The sequence below is a fragment of the Capra hircus genome, chromosome 8, assembly GCF_001704415.2.
Source record: "Capra hircus breed San Clemente chromosome 8, ASM170441v1, whole genome shotgun sequence".
Classification (NCBI taxonomy): Eukaryota; Metazoa; Chordata; class Mammalia; order Artiodactyla; family Bovidae; genus Capra; species Capra hircus.
In genome coordinates, this window is record NC_030815.1 from 5,536,927 (window position 1) to 5,555,220 (window position 18,294).

At 47.5% G+C, this 18,294-nt stretch overlaps 1 protein-coding gene across 2 annotated transcripts in view; it reads left to right on the forward strand.

Moving 5' to 3' along the window:
• Positions 2,609 to 18,294, forward strand: part of GALNT7 (polypeptide N-acetylgalactosaminyltransferase 7) — a 133,827-nt gene continuing 118,141 nt past the window's right edge. For both annotated transcript variants that reach the window (XM_018051815.1, XM_018051814.1), the window contains exon 1: positions 2,609 to 2,806. In XM_018051815.1, the coding sequence (XP_017907304.1) occupies positions 2,681 to 2,806 (126 nt within the window). In that variant the 5' untranslated portion in view covers positions 2,609 to 2,680. The remainder of the gene's footprint in view (positions 2,807 to 18,294) is intronic.

Genomic DNA, 18,294 nt, shown 5'->3' on the forward strand with positions numbered 1-18,294 from the left:
TTATTCCCTCCTGTGACTGGAGTAAGACCCCCTGAAGGTCACCTCCTCCAAGCCCAGACTCTGTCTAGGGAAGGCAGTTTTGTGGAGGAACCCTCCTCATTTGTAAACAGCCCAAGTGAGGTCTAGAAATGATCCTGTTCCCGCTTTCCAGTTGTCTAAGTCATCGGTCCCCAATCTTTTGGGCGCCAGGGACTGATTTCGTAGAAGACAATTTTTCCACGGACTGGGGTGGGGAGAGGGATGATTTGGGAATGATCTAACCTAGATAGCATATTAAAAAGCAGAGACATTACTTTGCCAACAAAGATCCATCTAGTCAAGGCTATGGTTTTTCCAGGAGTCATGTATGGATGTGAGTTGGACTGTGAAGAAAGCTGAGCACCGAAGAACTGATGCTTTTGAACTGTGGTGTTGGAGAAGACTCTTGAGAGTCCCTTGGACTGCAAGGAGATCCAACCAGTCCATTCTAAAGGAGGTCAACCCTGGGTGTTCTTTGGAAGGAGTGATGCTAAAGCTGAAACTCCAGTACTTTGGCCACCTCATGGAAAGAGTTGACTCATTGGAAAAGACTCTGATGCTGGGAGGGATTGGGGGCAGGAGGAGAAGGGGATGACAGAGGATGAGATGGCTGGATGGCATCACCGACTCGATGGACGTGAGTTTGAGTGAACTCTGGGAGTTGGTGATGGACAGGGAGGCCTGGCATGCTGCAATTCATGGGGTTGCAAAGAGTCAGATATGACTGAGCGACTGAACTGAACTGAAAGTGCACTACGTTTATTGCGCATTCTATTTCTATTATTATTACATCAGCTCTGCCTCAGATCATCAGGCATTAGATTCTAGAGGTTGAGGAAATAAATAAAAATATCTGATCTAAATAAAAATTTCCCCAAGCACACCTTCCTTTCACTGTTTCTCTGAAGGTGGCGCACAGATGAGCTGGGTCAGAGTCACCTGGTTACAGGTAATGCTTAGATCCCCACATGAACCTGAATTGACCCAGGAGTGGGTGGTAACTTTCTCCATGACCCAGATGACTCATACTTTTATCAATTAAATATTTCAGGTCTTTTTCATTTAAAAAAAAAAAAGTCTTCAGCAAAGTCTCCCTTGTCATATAGGAAAAGCAACTGATTTTGATTTAAGCAGTTGATAAAAATGCTGAGTCAGACAGTGATTTGTATTCAAGCCTTGACAGTACTCCAGGTGCTATATGTACTGGGCTGACACGCATTACTGTGCACAATTATCCAGCCAAGAACAGACCTGACCATATTGTCATCCATTCTACACTTGCGCTTGTTCAGTGCAAATATCGTGTGGAAATTCTGACATGAGGGCATCTATGGAATTCCCCAATGTACTAGGTACTGTAACCCAAGTCATGAAGCATATGGAGCTGGTCTGGCCAAATTCCTTATCTAGCCTGATGATTCAAATTCTCTATGTCATTCTAGAGATTTAAACAACCTTGTTTTAAAAATACTTGTTTTAAAGTACCTGCAGGTAAGAGACAATTTTATTAACAGGAAGAAGGATCCATCTTTACCATCCCCAAACTTAGGATAAGGTATCAAACAAACTGCTCAGCTTGCATTAGGAAATTAGGCTATCTCACACGGATATCATAATCATGTGCATTCGGCAGTGCGGTGAGGTGACTTGACTGACATCTTTATCGGAAGACAGGGGGCACAAAAATTATTTCCTCTGGGTGGGGTATATGAGTAAACATTTGCCAATATCCCTTCCTGGGTAATGTAAGTTTCAGGCAGAAAGGCTTTTAAAAAACACAAATCAAGGAACCCCCATGAGTGGCAAAAATCGGGACTGAATTAGGAGGCGATGAGGGTGAAGTATTGTTTTTAAGCCCTTCCCCCTCTCCCCAAATCCTCGGTCCTAGGGATATATAAAACTGAGCCCTTGAACAAGGTATTGCTGATTTAGCACCAGGTTGGCTTTCTTCTAATTAGCTCTAGACAGGGCGACGACGTACGACACGTCTGCTTTCCAAGAGAGCTTCTGCGGTCCGGAGATATTTGCACATCACACCGGGCGGTTACAAATCCACCTCCTTAAGGAGCCGTGTGAAGAAGCTAGAACGATCAATAAGGAAAAAAAAAAAATCCTCCCGGCGATAAATCAGCCACGTGGAGCTGCGGCAGCAGCTGCAGCCCCGACTTCCTGGTTCCCTTCCTGCCGGCCCCGCGGCGGGGGCTGGGGAAACGCGGGGCTGGGGGGGACAGGCGTTAAGGCCGGAGTTACGGCCCCAATGGACAATAAAAGTTGGGAGACCCGGGCAGCTTTTAAGAGCTGAGCGGTTGGGGCCGAGGCTGAGGACAGCCCTGGGGAAGAGTGTAAGTTAGTCAGCCGCGAGGTAGCAGGACCCGGAGGGGTCGAGCGGACAGCGGCGGAGCCCGGGACTGCAGACCCGGCGGCGGGGAGGGAGGGCGGGGAGGGGCGGCCCGTCCGGCGAGGGGAGTTCCGGATCGGCGGCTGGGAGGGCGGCCGCCGGGCGGCGGGGGCGGGCGGAGGCGGCGAGCGCGGAGGGGGAAGGAGGGAGGGGAGGAGAGGGGAGGGGAGGGGAGGAGAGGGGAGGGGAGGGGAGGGGAGGGGAGGGGAGAGCGGTGGCGGCGGCGGCTGCGCCGGGCTGTGCGCCTCTCGCCGCCGGAGGAAGATGAGGCTGAAGATCGGGCTCCTCTTACGCAGTTTGCTGGTGGTGGGCAGCTTCCTGGGGCTGGTGGTCCTCTGGTCCTCCCTGTCCCCGCGGCCGGACGAGCCGAGCCCGCTGAGCAGGATGAGGGTGAGTGACCCGCCCGCCCCCTCCGGCGGCGGCGACCTGCAACTTGTTTTGTTCGCGCGCTTGGCGGGAGCGGGGGCGGTGGGTCGCGCGCGGGCTCCGCAGGTGGCGCGGCGGGTGGGGGGCCCCCGAGCCCGGCCCCCGCCTCTCCGCCCCACGCTGCGGCGGAGGCTCGGCGGCCGCCCTCCGCGCGGGGACCGCGGGCGGGAGCGGAGGAGGGCCGGGCCGGCACCGCCGCGGCGGCGGCCGGGGACGCGGGGCTGGTCCGGGCTGCGGCCTGTGGCGCGTGCAGGCCTGACGGAGGCGAGGGGGCCGCGGCCGCCGCCACCGCCCGGTGCGGACCAGGCCCCGGGGTCCGGCCGCCGCCGCCCCCGGGCGTCTCGGGCGGCCCCCGGCTGCTCGGCCCTCGGCGCCCCCACCGTCCGCCGGGATGGGAGCGCGCGGCCCCGCCCCCGGCCCCGAGAAGAGCGCCGCCCCCTAGGCTCCGGCGCCGAGAGCGGCGAGGAGCGGCCGAGGCCTCGCCTGGGACCGGCCTCCCTCGCCCACCCCCGGAACCCCCAGTCCCGCAGCCCCTCCCGCGGCCGCCCCGTCGGGCCGGAACACCCCTTTCCCAGCCCCTCCCCAGGCTCCGGACGAGCGCCCAAACTAACTTGAGCCGAGGGGCTCCGGACGCGCTGCCCGCCGCCCGACATTCCCCGGCGGTGGTGCTCCATCGGCGCCCCGGGACGTGGGTGACCAGTGACGCGGCCGCGCCCCCCGTTTCGGCCGCGCCCCTCCTTCCCGAGGGCTGGGGGCGACCAGGCCGCGGCGGGGCGGGGCGGGGCGGGGGGCTGGGAGACTTGCCGCTTCCAGCGCCTTCTGCAAACAGCATCTGCATTGCATCCAGTGGGTCGCCTTTATTAACTTTCCTTCTGAAAAGTTAGCGTCTGGAAGTTGAGTGAGCAGGCATCCTTTCAACACTAAGAATCGTAGGAAGAGATTTCCTTATCAGCTCCTGCCCCTGTGTTGGAGTTAGATTTACTCTTGAGATGTACTCTAAAGTTGTAGCGTCTATTTGAAGACTTAATGGCACTGGGATCTCTGTAACATCTTGGAGGGGTGGGGGGTTTCCCTTGCAGTCATTTAAATTAAGGATAGTAAAAAGTACCCATCTTTCCTTTTGAATGTGTTTGTGGTTTTAAGCCCCTCAGCTCTCGTGGAGTGATGGTGACCTCTTTATGATTTTGCTTTCAAAATGACTTACCAAAGGCTACCGAATACTGCAGTTGTTTGAAAGTATTTGTGATCACAAATGGCCTTTAACAGAGCTGGAGATGTTTAAACACCATTTCCTGGGGGAGAAACTGAGGAAAGAGTGACAGAATTAGCCATATTCAGAATGTCCTGTAGTTCAGATGACAAAATCTTACAAAGGGGTGATGGAGTGTCAGCACCAAGGTCCTGAAATGCTGAAATGTTTTTATTACTGCTAATACAGGGACTGGGCCATGAGCTCATTTAATAGCTATAGGAGGTGGTTATAACTTGATTTTTGGTCCAGCTTATTGAATATAGCTTGTCGGTGGATCCAGTAATAATTTCTGTCATTTGACAAAGACAGAAACTAGCTTTGCCAAAACTAGCTTTGTAAGACTTTCGAACAATTAAGAAGATTGCTTTATGTATCTGGAGAGCCAAACGTCTTTATTAACTTTGCAGGTAAATATTAACTAAGCAGTTGAAGATACAGTGGATAAGTCGTTAAAGTGCAAATAAGGTGCTACTGCTCCCTTTTAGTCAAAACTAAGCTAAGAGCTTCTGAGATGCAGCTGTCCAAGGTGGTCTCACTTAGGGAAGACTCCTGAGTTTCCCTTCCCCCTTCTGGTCTTTTATTTTATGATTACACATAATCCCCCCTGGGGTGAAGCATCTGCCTCTCCTTAATGCTGGTCCATTTATAGGGCTTTCTGGATTCTGATAAATGACCTGAGATAGTCTGGAATAATCCCATTTACCAAAGACAAATTCTGCCTCTACTCTAGCAAGCTGGTCCTGGCAGGTTCACCCCATGTAGCTTCCTGCCTTAATCTTTCAGAGTTCCAGGCACAAAAGTCTGCTGCAGCCGGGTGCTTTTTCCCCTGGACTACTTCCTCCATTAGATCTGCCCAGCAAAACAGGTCACCTATGGTCAAGACAACAGAAACACATTTCTTTTCACTTTCTCATCTCTGGGCCTCTTGCTGTTTCTCTGATGTGAATGATGTGAAACATGATCTTACCATTCAAATCATACTCTGCTGGATAAGTTTTCATTTATTCAACAAACATTTTTGAGTACCTCTATGTCCTGGTGCTACTTGTTAAGGAAATACTCCTTGCCCCTAAACTTTTGAATCATGTAGGCTACTGGGTCAAAAATCACATTAATCAAGACTTTACAGACCTATAAATAAAAACTGTGCCGCATGCTGTGGAAAAAAAAACCCACAGTGGGTAACAAAATGGTGATGCTTGGGCATGAAAGCCTTATTTGAAGAAATGGCCTTTGAATTAGAGTCTGAGGATCTGAAGAAGAGTCGCTGTTGATCTGGGAGTGGGGGGGTGGGGCAGGCCTGAGAGGGAGGAGCATGTGCAAAGGTTCTGAGGTAGGAGGTAGCATGGTGATCTGAGGAAGTAGAATAAGACCAGTGGAGTTAGAACATTACTTTGGCCACCTGATGCAGAGAGCCGACTCATTGGAAAAGACAGTGATGATGGGAAAGATTGAAGGCAGGAGGAGAACTGGGCAATAGGATGAAATGGTTGGAGGCATCACCAATTCAATGGACAGCAATTTGAGCAAATTCCAGGAGATAGTAAAGGACAGAGGAGCATGAAGCGCTGCAGTTCATGGGGTCACGAGTCAGGCATGACTGAGCGATTGAACAACAACAGTTAGGACATGAAGAGTGAGGGTGCAGAGAGACCAGGCCAGGGATCAGGTCTTTAGAGCAGTCATCAACTCCAAAGATGAAGCTCGTGGAAGGATTTTTATATAGAGGAGAGACACGATCAGATTTGTGCTTTGAAGCGATCACTCTGGCAGTATTGGTTTAGAGCAGGAGCAGATGGGAATTCCTGTTGGAGGTTATAATAGCCCGGGTGGGATGTGATGATGGAATTGGCAGAGTGACAGGGGAAGGGGAGAAAAGTCAGTTAATTCAAGAGCTGTTCAATGGAGATGCACAGGCACCAGGACTAGGTGTTTGCACATGGGAGTGAAGGAGAAGGAAGGTGACCAGAGGCACCCAGCAAGTGATAGGAAAGTGACAGGTTGTTTATTACATGGAAGGTTCTGAAGACCAAAATCTGTACGTTCCAATGTTACGTTTTGCAGTTCTAATGTGAAGGCTTATCTTTTTAAGCTTTGTTCTCAGAATATTTTAAGGTCAGTTTGTACTACAACCATCTGTTTAGCACTTCTAAAGTGTAGACAGTTCCTTTAATTAAATAAATTACAGTATCTCCTAGACCATTTCTCCAAGGTTCCAGCCCTGAGTTGAATCATTAGCCTCCAAAAATAAAGGTCTAAAATGGAGATGTTGAAAGATCTTCTGTGCTTCTCCTATAACAAATTCAGGGCTGGTGAGAAGCTGCATGTGAACTGGTGGTTCTCAGTATGTACCAGTGTTGCTTAAGTCAAACTATTAATGCCGTTAGGTTCAGGGCGTGCAGAGTAGGACTCATTGAAGAACTGTTGCTAGATGGAGAGGTTTTATGTGATAAACTGAGACCAGTGGAAAGGAGCCTTGGTTAATGAGGCTGTGACTGAATTGACTACCCAGTTGGTCAGGTTCTACGCTAGCAAAGCCTTTTATCTCAGCTGTGATCAGCTGCAACCAGAAAAATTCTGCCCTTGACCATGATATTTTATTTCAAACAAAAGCTCATTTATTAGGGATGGAGCTGTCACTTAGCAGAAGTGTAGCATCAGAAGAGGTCACTGTTATTTCAGTTGCCCATGTGAAATGCCCCGAGTCTGGCTTTCATTCTCTGTTTTGCTGTCCTCTCCCGCTCCTGCAATGAAAACCTCCCATGTTGCCAAGTCTAAGAAATTTGGGTTCTACAGGCTTCCTGAAATTAATGCAGTTTTGTGTACACATGCATTCTCCTGGGTTGAGACTCTGAAGCTGTCGCATTTCTTAAAGGTGCCTCTGAAGCACTGAGTCTTTGAGAGGCAGGAGTCACGTTTCCTGCTCGTGGAATTTCTCCTTCCCCTTCCACGGTGCTGCAGCGTTCATCCACGTCTCTCCCCTGCAGGGCTGGGTGCCCTGGAACTGCAGACATCCCTAAGAATTTCTGTGTCTGTCGATTCTGTGGAAGTATTTTCCATCCGGTGGTGGAAGGTCACACCTCAGTCCTGTTAGAGCAGTGGTTGGGCTTAGCAAACACTCCGTGGGTATTTGACGCATCTGTGGAGGGCGTGACTGCCATGAGTACAGTGCAGGTGCTCTCCCAGCTCTCACAGAACTCTGTCCATGCTGCTGATACACAGTCTACTTCCTCACCTTCCCTCTTCGACTACACAGACCCTGACTATAAAAGCATTCCTCTCACAGCCTCAGGCTGTGTCCATTCAGCTCTAGAAACTTCCCATTCTTGATTTCATTACTTTTCTTCCTCTGTCGGATTGTATATTCATTCTTCAGGGATGAATACCCAAAATACAATCCTAATTTCTGGGACACACCGCCAGCCCCTGCTCCAGACCCCACTGAGAGCACCAAGACGGCCTCAAGGGAAAGCTCTGCTCTAAAGGGATCACATCCTAGTTGAAGAAGAGACTCGAGCACCCACATGACCTTGGTTCCTTCCCCTCCTTACTCCGGTGTCTGTGTAAGGACACCTCACTCTGGGAGCAGTCATAGGACGTCTCCTTAGCAGGTGGAAAAGGCTTAGAACAGCCATTCAGGGAGTGCACAAGTACTAGTAAAGAAAGTGTGGAAATAGAATTTGGGAAACTATTTTGTGATGGGACCAGCTGCCTGAAAAGGGAGATAAGGTACTGGCTTCAGTTTGGTTCTGGTAAAGACTGCATTAGATCAGTTAATAGTAAATTAGAGATGAGGGAAAGTAGTGCATTAATGAACGTCAGAGTTCTGAGCTTGGGCCATTTGTAAACATTTGTAATTTCCAACTTGAGTTATTAAAAAAAAAAAAAAAAAGCTTGGTCAGCAAGATTTGAACGGCTCTCGAACATCAGAACCGGCTTGTGATTATTCAACCTCAGTTGTTGTCTTTGTTCGTATTTTGGATTCTAATTTTCATCCCCGAAGAACGGATGCACAATCTGACAGAAGAGGAAGACTAGTGAAATCAAGAATTCGAAGTTTCTCTAGAGTGGAATGGACACAGCCTGAAGCTTTGAAAGGAATGATTTTTTTTTTTTTTTGGTTGCGTCAGGTCGTAATTGCAGTATGTGGGATCTAGTTCTCTGACCAGGGATGGAACCCTGGTCCCCTGCATTGGGAGCTCAAAGTCTTAGCCACTGGACCACCAGGGAATCTCAGGAATGCTTTTATATTTGGGTTCTGTAAGGTGGAAGAGGGAAGGGTGAAAGGGTAGAAGGTATATTAACAACGTCAGAGCTGGGAGAGTATTAGCGCTGTAAACACGGCAGTCAGTCCCCCAGGAGAAGTGTCACATACCCACCGAGCATTTACTCAGCGCCAGGCATCGCTCCAGGCGTCAGAGACTGGTGCCGTAGAGGACGTGGAAAGCTTTTGACGTAGTAAAGATGTTACTCAGGTCTTGATCCAATGACCACACAGAAGGTATTTGTCTAAAAAACAGCAGTTTTCTTTTCATTCATGAATCAGGCCTTTTTACCATACCTCCCAACCTCCAGCCTTCCATCTACTCTAAATAGTGAAGGGAGGGAGGACCCCTGAGGCACCCGGCTGGGCGCTGGAGACGTAGGGGTGTCCTGGACATAGGCTCCGTCCCCTCTCGCACCCACAGGGGGGTGTCACCCCCACCCAGAGGTCCCACCACAGCTCCAGGAGGTGGGTGCTCGGAGGCCAGAGCCCAGTGTTCAGCTCCACCTGGCGCAGGGTGGGGTTCGCACAGGGAAGAGTGTTCTGGACGCAAGGAATCTGGTGAGACCAAATGGAGGCTGGATTTACTCATGACAAGTGGCAGAGCCTAAGATTGGAAGAGTAAGTCTGGGCCACATTCTGAAGGCGCTGAATGGGAGGCTAAGGAACCGGGTTGGGGTGTTACTGGTGGAGCAGGAAGAGCAGCGTTTTGGAAGCCTCCAAGGTGGAGTTGGGGCGTGGTGACATTCCGCTGCTGACTCCCTGATTAGAAGATTCAAACTCTTGTCTCCTCATTACCGTCGTGTGCCCTGGTCATTGGTGATTCTCTAAAGCAGTAAAATGCATGGTGATAACAGATAACACAGTCAGTCCTGTGTGATGTTAATTGTAGTAATAACCCTCTAGTGCAGTCTCATGTAATCCTCACTATAAAAGGGAGACCCCTGAGTTTCAGAGCCATGAACCCTGCCCAAGGCCATGTACACAGTCATTCTCAGGCGTCCTGACCAGCTGTGCCCTCTAACCCTTTCCCCTCCCCTCACTGCCCCCCCTACCCCCTGCAGATTTTAACAACACAGATGAGCTCCCGTGTGCTGTGCTGGAGGGGGCCACAGATACTGGGGCGCTCATTTCAGATGGAGAGAAGCATGTGAGGTGGTGCAGGCTGAGTGGGGGGGAGGAGACGGCAGGGGTGATGGTCGCTGATGCCTGGCTGCAACTCTCTGGGCAGAGCCCGGCTGGCCCAGGGGACAGGCAGGGCTGCTCTGAGGGTGGAAGAGGCCAGAATGCATGAGAAGGAGACAAAAGGCCCGCGTGGTGGTGACGAGCGCGTCTGGAGGGCAGGCAGCACTTGATAGGAGTCCAGGTGTCCTCAGGGACGCTCTGGGTCAGATGATGAATTATGTGGTCATCGTGCTACACGTGGTCCTAGATTGTCAAGTTTGTGGGCCAGATGCGCAGGTAACAGTAGCAGAGGGTGAAAGGAGGGTTGCAGTAGCTGCTGGGGCCCAGGTCTCAGGGAGGCAGCATCCAGCCTAGGGTGGACTGGCAGGCGGTCAGACAGCAGGTCCCTGGGAGGGAGGGTTGGAGGTCAAGTGCACGGGGATAGAGAATGGGCATGCAGAAGCAGAAAGGATCCCTGCAGACCCTGGGGACAGGCGCCTGGAAGAGAACCTGGAGAGAGAAACAGAGTCCGAGCCCGAAACACTGAATACTGAGCATTCCGAGCTGGCTCCACAGGGTGATCTGGGAACAGTGCCGAGGCCGGATTTCAGTGAGGAGAGAACTATCTCTGTGGCTCTTGCCAAGCCCTAAACAGGAGGGGGCCAGGAAAACGAGTGCGTGGGGAGGAAGGTGATGATGATAGAATTACCAGTGTGGCTGGTGGGAACAGGAGCTGCGCTTGCTGGACGAGGTGGTGGGGATCGATGCTGGTTCCCCCAAAGGAACAAACCTTCTGAAGCAGTTCTCAGCCTTGAACAGGCATCAGAATTGCCCATAGGGTGTGTTAGAACCCGGGTCATCTGGCCTTCTGCCCAGACTTCCTGATTCGGGAGGTCCGGGGTGGGGCGGAGAATTTGCGATGGTAACTAGTTCCCAGGTGAAGCTGCTAGTCTAGGGACTGGATTTTTGAAAGTCTGGTCTAGAAGATGAGTCTTTGCAAAGACTGCAAAGTTGTGGTCCAGAGGATGAGTAGAACTGGGGGCTGAAGATAAAACATTTGTGCATTTTGGGCCTAAAGTGACTCCAGGTCAGTGGAGTTGGGGCGTCTGCAGGTTGTACGGAGCCCAGAGTGGGCATCAGTGCTATAGACAGAAGTAGGATGACCTGGAGGGTGTTTCTCAACCAGAACTGCTGAGGAGAAGAAAGGATGCAAGAGCCCCTGGGGCCTGCACCGGTTGCTGGCCCCTGGGGTGAGGAGGGCCTGTGGCACATCCAGTTAACAGGATGCCCAGGTACACTGGCTCAGGAGAAACATTCAAGCAGGGAACACTCACCTTCCAGGGGAAAAGGACAGATCAAATCAGAGAGGAGGGTTTTACTGGAGAAGTGTGACTACTGGAGAGGGACTGCCCACAAATGAGGTAGGTTGGTTGTTTTGTCACAAAGTCCTGTCCAACTCTTTGCAACCCCAAGGACTGTAGCCTGTCAGGCAAGAGTACTGTCCATGGAGTTCTCCAGGGCACAGTGCTGGAATGGGTTGCCATTTCCTTCTCCTGGGTATCTTCCTGATCCAGGGATCGAGCCTGTGTCTCCTGCATTGGCAGGCAGGTTCTTTCCTGTCTGAGCCACCTGGGAAGTGGGGTTATCTCTCTTCTGCCTTAATTAGGTGCCTCTCCGCACTGCCCCCCACCCCACCCCGTAGCCATGTGTAGACATAGACACATACGCACATACATGTTAAGCTGAACCACAGTCATGTAATTTTGATAATATATACTATGTATATACATTATATTAAAATATGATGATAATACGTATTAGGCATTTGGAGCAGTCTTTAAATCTGAAATCCAGTAACTTGTAAAGCAGTGGCTGAAACAGCATTTTAATATTTGGAATTGGGAAGGAAAGGAATTTTATATTGAGGCTATTAGGCAATTTTTAATAATGTTTTTAATAATACATTAATTTGGCTGATGTGTAACCAAAGGAAGAAACAATAACAAAACTGTGTGCTCAGAGTTTCAGTAGTGCTAGTTTTATGAAATGAGGTCTACAGTTTAATTCTGGTTCAGTCCCTTGATCCCTAAAGCAGCACTAAGACATGCTAACTGCAATTACCCAAGGCTTCCTTCAGTCTTTTCTGGAGAGGGGAGAACTAACTTGCAGTTGCTTCATTTGCCAAGATCCTGAATATTTCAAAATGAGAAACATTCTCATTTCTGCACCATTATAAATTCCCTCTTGGGCTCCCTGGCCTTCGGAGAGTTTTAAAGAGTGGCTCCTGAGAAGCATTTAAATGCACCAATAGGGAGGCCTGTTTCAGCTCACTGAGTGTAAGAACCGCTACACCGAAACTTGAGGAAAAAATTAACTTTGCATTATCTAATTAGGTTTGTAGAATTGCCGCAGAATGGCCCGGTCTCCCAAATCTAGAAGGTTCAATTAGCTACAGCATTATATCAATACCAACGAGTCTGCTAAGAGGCTTCCAAGCCAAGCAGTCGGAATATGTTATTACCAAGAATATTTTAAACTGGATGAATTAAAATTAAATCACATACTGTTGGGAGCCATTCTGCATGAGAATAGTATAGCAAAGATGACCTCATCTCTCTTTTTTTAAATCTTTTATTGGGTCCCTGGGTTTAAGAATACATTTGGTCCTTTGGAGGGATGTTACTCTGCTCAATAGTAAACTGCGCATTCAGTGATTATCTAGCTTACAATCATTTTTGCATTTGTAGTTCTTGTCTTTATAAATACGATTCAGTGCGACCCTATGGACTGTAACCCACCAGGCTTCTTTGTCCATGAGATTTCTCTAGGCAAGAATACTGAAGTGGGTTGCCACTCCCTTCTCCAGGGGATCTTCCTGACCCAGGGATCAAACTCACGTCTCCTGCATTGGCAGGCAGGTTCTTTACCACTGAGCCACCTGGGAGCCCCAAATATTTCATATATATATATTATTAATATCTCTTATTCTATAAAATAGCTCCTTTATCCCCCCAGAAGAAACCAAAATGATCCCTATACTTGAGTGAGTCATGTGAGCCTCATTTTGCCAGAATATATCCAAGGTACCTGGATAAAGATGTCCAGGTATGGAAAATTGGAAGGGAGATTCCACTGCTATTTTAGATTTATGGCTCATTAGTCGCTTGTCTAAACATTTCAAAAATGACTTAAAGACCTAGTGGGGTTAAATTAATTAAGATATTTTTGTTTGCTTGATTGTTTATTGCTGCTAAGAAAAATATGCTTGTGAGGGAAAATGTTTGCCTAGAAAATTTTACCCTGTGATAGGTTATATTGGACTGGAGTTGTTGGTTAGTCATGGCTCTTGTATCTGAAAAATCAAAGGCCTACTTTATACAGCCATTTGAAAACTTATATGAGACATTTTCTGCAATTCTTGACTTATTAGATAGAGGTTTTAATTCTGCTTACCTGGGATAATTTAAATCCAACCCACTTTTCCCAGTATTTCATCACAAAACTTGGTATTTTACCATAGCTTATAGGCAATTTGATCATTATGCTTCTTAAAATTTAATCTGGCAGTTTGTCTCATAGTCTCTAACATAGCAAGGTGTCCCATGTAAGTCTTAGTGTTTTTACCTTGACAATCTGTAGGATTTTACATCTTTTCTGTAAAAGAAAGTGCTTAAAACCCCATGTTCAAAAATCTACTAACTCTTGCCAGGGTGTTTAAAATGAATTTAAAAATCCTTTTGATATTTTGGCAAATAAGCTCATTTATGGTACAGAGCAAATGATGACAACGTGCCTTTTTTAGAAAAATGGAATAGAAAAGACTGAACTCTCACTGTACATGCAGATTTTTCCACTGTTGTAGAGGGTTTAGTTTTTTGAGCTAAATGATCACTGTCAAGATTGGAAATTTTGATCATGTAAAATATATAATTAGATTTTAGTGCTTAAGCAAAGACTTGGTAGAATGGGGAAATACAGGCATGCAATTTCATTAACTTGCTCTTCATGATGGACTTGAGGAATTCGAAATCCAGTGTTTATAAAAGAAGTTTGCAGGAGAGTGTTTCCATTGTGGTGGTCAATTAAAATAGATTTGTTTACAGTCCAGGGAGCTTAGTGGGTGGTCAAGAGAATAATACTTTTAGCAAATAGTTTTCTAAAATTCCCTATTCCAAAAATGTACTAATAAAAGAGAATGGCTTCCAGGTACCTTGGTATTTTAAAGGAGTACATTTTCAGTATGAAATTGAGGTACTCTTCTTTTCGTAATTATCATTTAGCTCCAAACCATGACACGTATAACTTCTATAAATGTTAAGTGTGGCAGCCTGGATGGGAGGGGAGTTTGGGGGAGAATGGATGCATGACTATGTACGACTGAGTTCCTTCACTGTTCGCCTGAAACTATCACAGCATGGTTAATCAGCTATACCCAATACAAAATAAAAAGTTAAAAAAAATAAGTGTAAGGATCTGGGGAGGAGGAGTGATAGATTGGGTGGCTGGAGTCGACATGTACACATTGTTGTTCAGTCCCTTAAGTTGTGTCTGACTCTTTAGGACACTATGGACTGCAGCATGTCAGGCTCCACTGTCCTTCACGACCTCCCAGAGTTTGATCAAACTAATGTCCATTGAGTTGGTGATGCTATCCAACCATCTTATCCCCTGCTACTCTCTTCTTCTTTTGCCTTCAATCTTTCCCAGCATCAGGGTCTTTTCTAGTAAGTTGGCTCTTGGCATCAGGTAGCCAAATTATTGGAACTTCAGCTTCAGCATCAGTCCTTCCAACTAATATTCAGGGTTGATTTCCTTTAGGATTGATTGGTTTGATCTCCTCACTGTCCAAGGGACTCTCAAGAGTCTTCTTTAGCACCACAGTTTGAAAGCATCATTTCTTTGGGACTCAGCCTTCTTTATGGTCCAACTCTCATATCCATACGTGACTACCGGAAAAGCCATAGCTTTGACTATATGGATCTTTGTTGGCAAAGTGATGTCTCTGCTTTTTAAGTCATTGCCTAGGTTTGTCATAGCTTTCCTTCCATGTGCACACTGCTATATTTAAAATGGATAACCAACAAGGACCTGTAGTATAGCACAGGGAACTCTACTCAGTGATCTGTAATAACCTAAATGAGAAAAGAACTTGAAAAAGAATAGATGCTTGTGTATGTATAACTGAGTCATTTTGCTCTACACCTGAAACTAACATAAGCTTGTTAATCAACTAGACTCCAATATAAAATAAAAAAGACTTTTGATAAAATAAATAAAGTAGAGGGCACATAAACACAGTTGTTAACCTTGAAAACTTTGAAAAGCAACCTCAAGCTTGCAAGGATGGTAGAGCCCCAGAGGCCCTGCTTTCCTCAGGTCCTCCCGGCCTCTCGGCTTGAGAAGTGCTGGCATGGCCTGAAGAGTGGGCCGGAGCATGTGGATTCCGCACGGGTACTCTTAGATTCTTTCTTCATCATCCCCTTTGAAATCTGAGGACGGCTGCAATGAACCTGGCTGCATTTTCCTTTCCGTGAATTACTGCCACTGGGAGAGTACCAGCCATACCTGGGCCTGAAGGGAAGAAAGCCACAGCAGAGTCCAGTACACCGTTCTGCAGTGCACAGGCCTGTTTCCCTAGAGGCAGTTATCATCCTCGACCTCTGCTCAATTAACTGGCAACAGGAAGAGGAAAAGTCAACGCTAAAGTCTTTGTTCTATGTTGCCAAAAAAAAAAAAAAAATCACTTCCCAAAGATAAAGAGAGTGGGTTGCAACTTGTATTCTGATTTGGATCTCCTTCTTTTGCTTAAATACCAGCTACTTGTGTCTGAAAGCAGACATATCTTGTGTAGTGATTTATGGCTTCAAAGGGCTGATAAAACACAGACAGTACCTGAAAGGACGTTGTCATGACAGTTGAGGAATAGATTTTTAATATTATAGAAAAGCAAACTTAAGGTAACAGCAAAGTAATATATTCATGTTCACTGTTTTTATTTTCTAAAGAATTATGATGCCTTTCCTACTATTTCTTTCACTTTTTCATGAAAATAAATTTACTCAACTAGGTTTTCCTCCCTTGGACAGAAGATTTCCTTCTTTGGTTGAGACATTTGTGGAGAAGTTGATCAGTGTTTCTGGGTTCCAGTGGGTACTGAATATGAGAATAATTCCTTCAAGATTAAAAATGTCAGGCATATATTTTCTTGACCACAGAGTAGCTAGAAAACCCCAGCCTGCCATTTGGGCACCCAGCATGTTGCCTCTGAATGATAAGTCCAGCAGGCTCACTCAGAATTTTCTAACACACAGAGATCACATTTTCTGAAAATACCCAGTTCTTTTTAATTAAGATAACCGAGCCTGCACAGTTATACCCATAACTCTCGTGATGAGTCAGTGCTAATGAAAAATTAAAATTTCATTTCTAAGTTTAGAGACAATCCTTTTCTACACCTTTCTGCTCATTCTGTTGCTGCCGTGCAGCCTCTTCCCACAGCTCTCACATGCCTCACTTTTTGACAAGATGCTCTAAGAAGTTGTTGCCTCTTGTGACCTATTGACCAGAAACGGAAGGAATAGGAAAGATTCAGTGTTCTTGCAGGAGATTCCTTTCTGCCAAAGAACTGCCGATTTTCCTTGGTTGGCATGGGCTTCATTTAAAACTGCCTCATATATGCAGTGATGAAAGTCAAATGAAATTAAAATTACCAAGTGGAATATGCAACATTACTTGATAACATTATTGAAAAAAAAAATGAAAACCATACTGTGATGCTTTAGTGTGTTAACACCCTGCAAGTGAAGGTTTCAATCCACTTCCCTCCATGCCCACCATCTCTCATCAGATGATGAGGCATGAGTCCACTTGTCAGAGTCGTTATGGGTTAAAAAAAAGAAAGATCAGAAAATGTGCAACGCCTTATTAAGTCTGGTCCTGGATTTATTTCTAGTGCCTTCCATTTAGATATGTATTCGATTTACTTATTTCTTAAATCTAGGGGCCAGTGCTGCTCCTCATAGCTGCTTTTGTTTTATGACTGACACTCTGAAAACAACAGACAAAACCAGCAGGCTTTGACTGGTCTGTGGTGAAGCAGAAAGCAAGAGAAACCTGCGTTCCTGTCTGCTCGCCACCACTTGGGATCCCATTTGTCTACCTGGAGAATGTACAGTGTCCAGCGACTGGATGGGGGGCACATGGACTCCTGGGGTGTTGACCCCTCTCTTAGATGCCTGCCTGACGGCTGGAGTGAAGGAAGATGAGCCCCAGAAAGAAAGGTAGGGAAAGCTCACTTTGCGGGGGTAGGTAGAGGGGGAGGCTAGCATCCTTTAGGATTTGGATGACTGCAGTTACTCACTGAGAGACTTCCCTGAGGGTCTCAGAATACAGGGACTACAGCTGAATGATTTATAAGCCTTCTTAAATGCTTCCTGTCCCAGGCTGCTGCTGCTGCTGCTGCTGCTGCTAAGTCACTTCAGTCGTGTCCGACTCTGTGCGACCCCACAGACAGCAGCCCACCAGGCTCCGCCATCCCTGGGATTCTCCAGGCAAGAACACTGGAGTGGGTTGCCATTTCCTTCTCCAATGCATGAAAGTCAGAAGTGAAAGTGAAGTCACTCAGTCGTGTCCAACTCTCAGCGACCCCATGGACTGCAGCCTACCAGGCTCCTCTGTCCATGGGATTCTCCAGGCAAGAGTACTGGAGTGGGGTGCCATTGCCTTCTCCTGTCCCAGGCAGTGTAAGGGATTGAAACATGTTGGGTATTTGGCACAAGCAGAAGAGACCTGAAGCCCAGGCATGCTCAGCTTAGAATTACTCTCTGAGATGAGTTACCAGGAGGTAGTGGAGGCCATGTCTGTGGCTGTGGGGAGGTTTATTTCCTGGTGCAACCGCAAAGCCTGGCTCCTGTCTTCTGATCAGAACGTGTCTGTCCATAGAGAACAGACTTGTAGACACGACACGGGGCGGGGTGAGGGGTGGCAGGGACACGAGGGGAGAGGAGAGGGTGGGACAAATGGAGAGGGTAGAAGGGAAACATACATTACCATGTGTGAAATAGAGAACCTGTGGGAATTTGCTGTATGATTCAGGGAACTCAAACCAGGGCTCCGTAACAACTAGAGGGGTGAGAGGTTCAAGAGGGAGGGGACATATGTATACCTGTGGCTGATTCGTGTTGATGTATGGAAGAAACCAACATAATACTATAAAGCAATTGTCCTTCAATTAAAAATAAATTTTTAAAAAGAAAAGAAAAAATCTGCCTCCCCTCCCAAAAAAAGAGCGTGTGTGCCATAAACCGGCAAGCAGGAGAAAGCTCTGTTTAGCGTCAGGAGATTCAACAGCTTCGTGTTTTTGCAATAATCCAGGGCTTCCCTGGTGGCTCAGATGGTAAAGAATCTGCCTGCAGTTCAGGAGACCCGGATCCTATCCCTCGGTGGGGAAGATCCCCTTGAGGAGGGCATGACCACCCACTCCAGTATTCTTGCCTGGAGAATCCCGTGGACAGCGGTGGCCGGCGGGCTGCAGTCCGTGGGGTCACAAATAGCTGGACACGACTGAAGTGGCTGAGCACAGCACAGGGGCAGACCATATATGCACTACTTTGTGGATGGCCTTTTTCAAAATTTTCCTGTCGAAATGTTTCAATTTATATATTGTTTCTCGGATATAGTTCTGTAAGCTAATCTTTTAACATCTGGTCATTTTAGCATGGAGGTGATTTATGGGAAAGAGGATATTAGGAAGAAAAAGGAAATGCCAGTGTG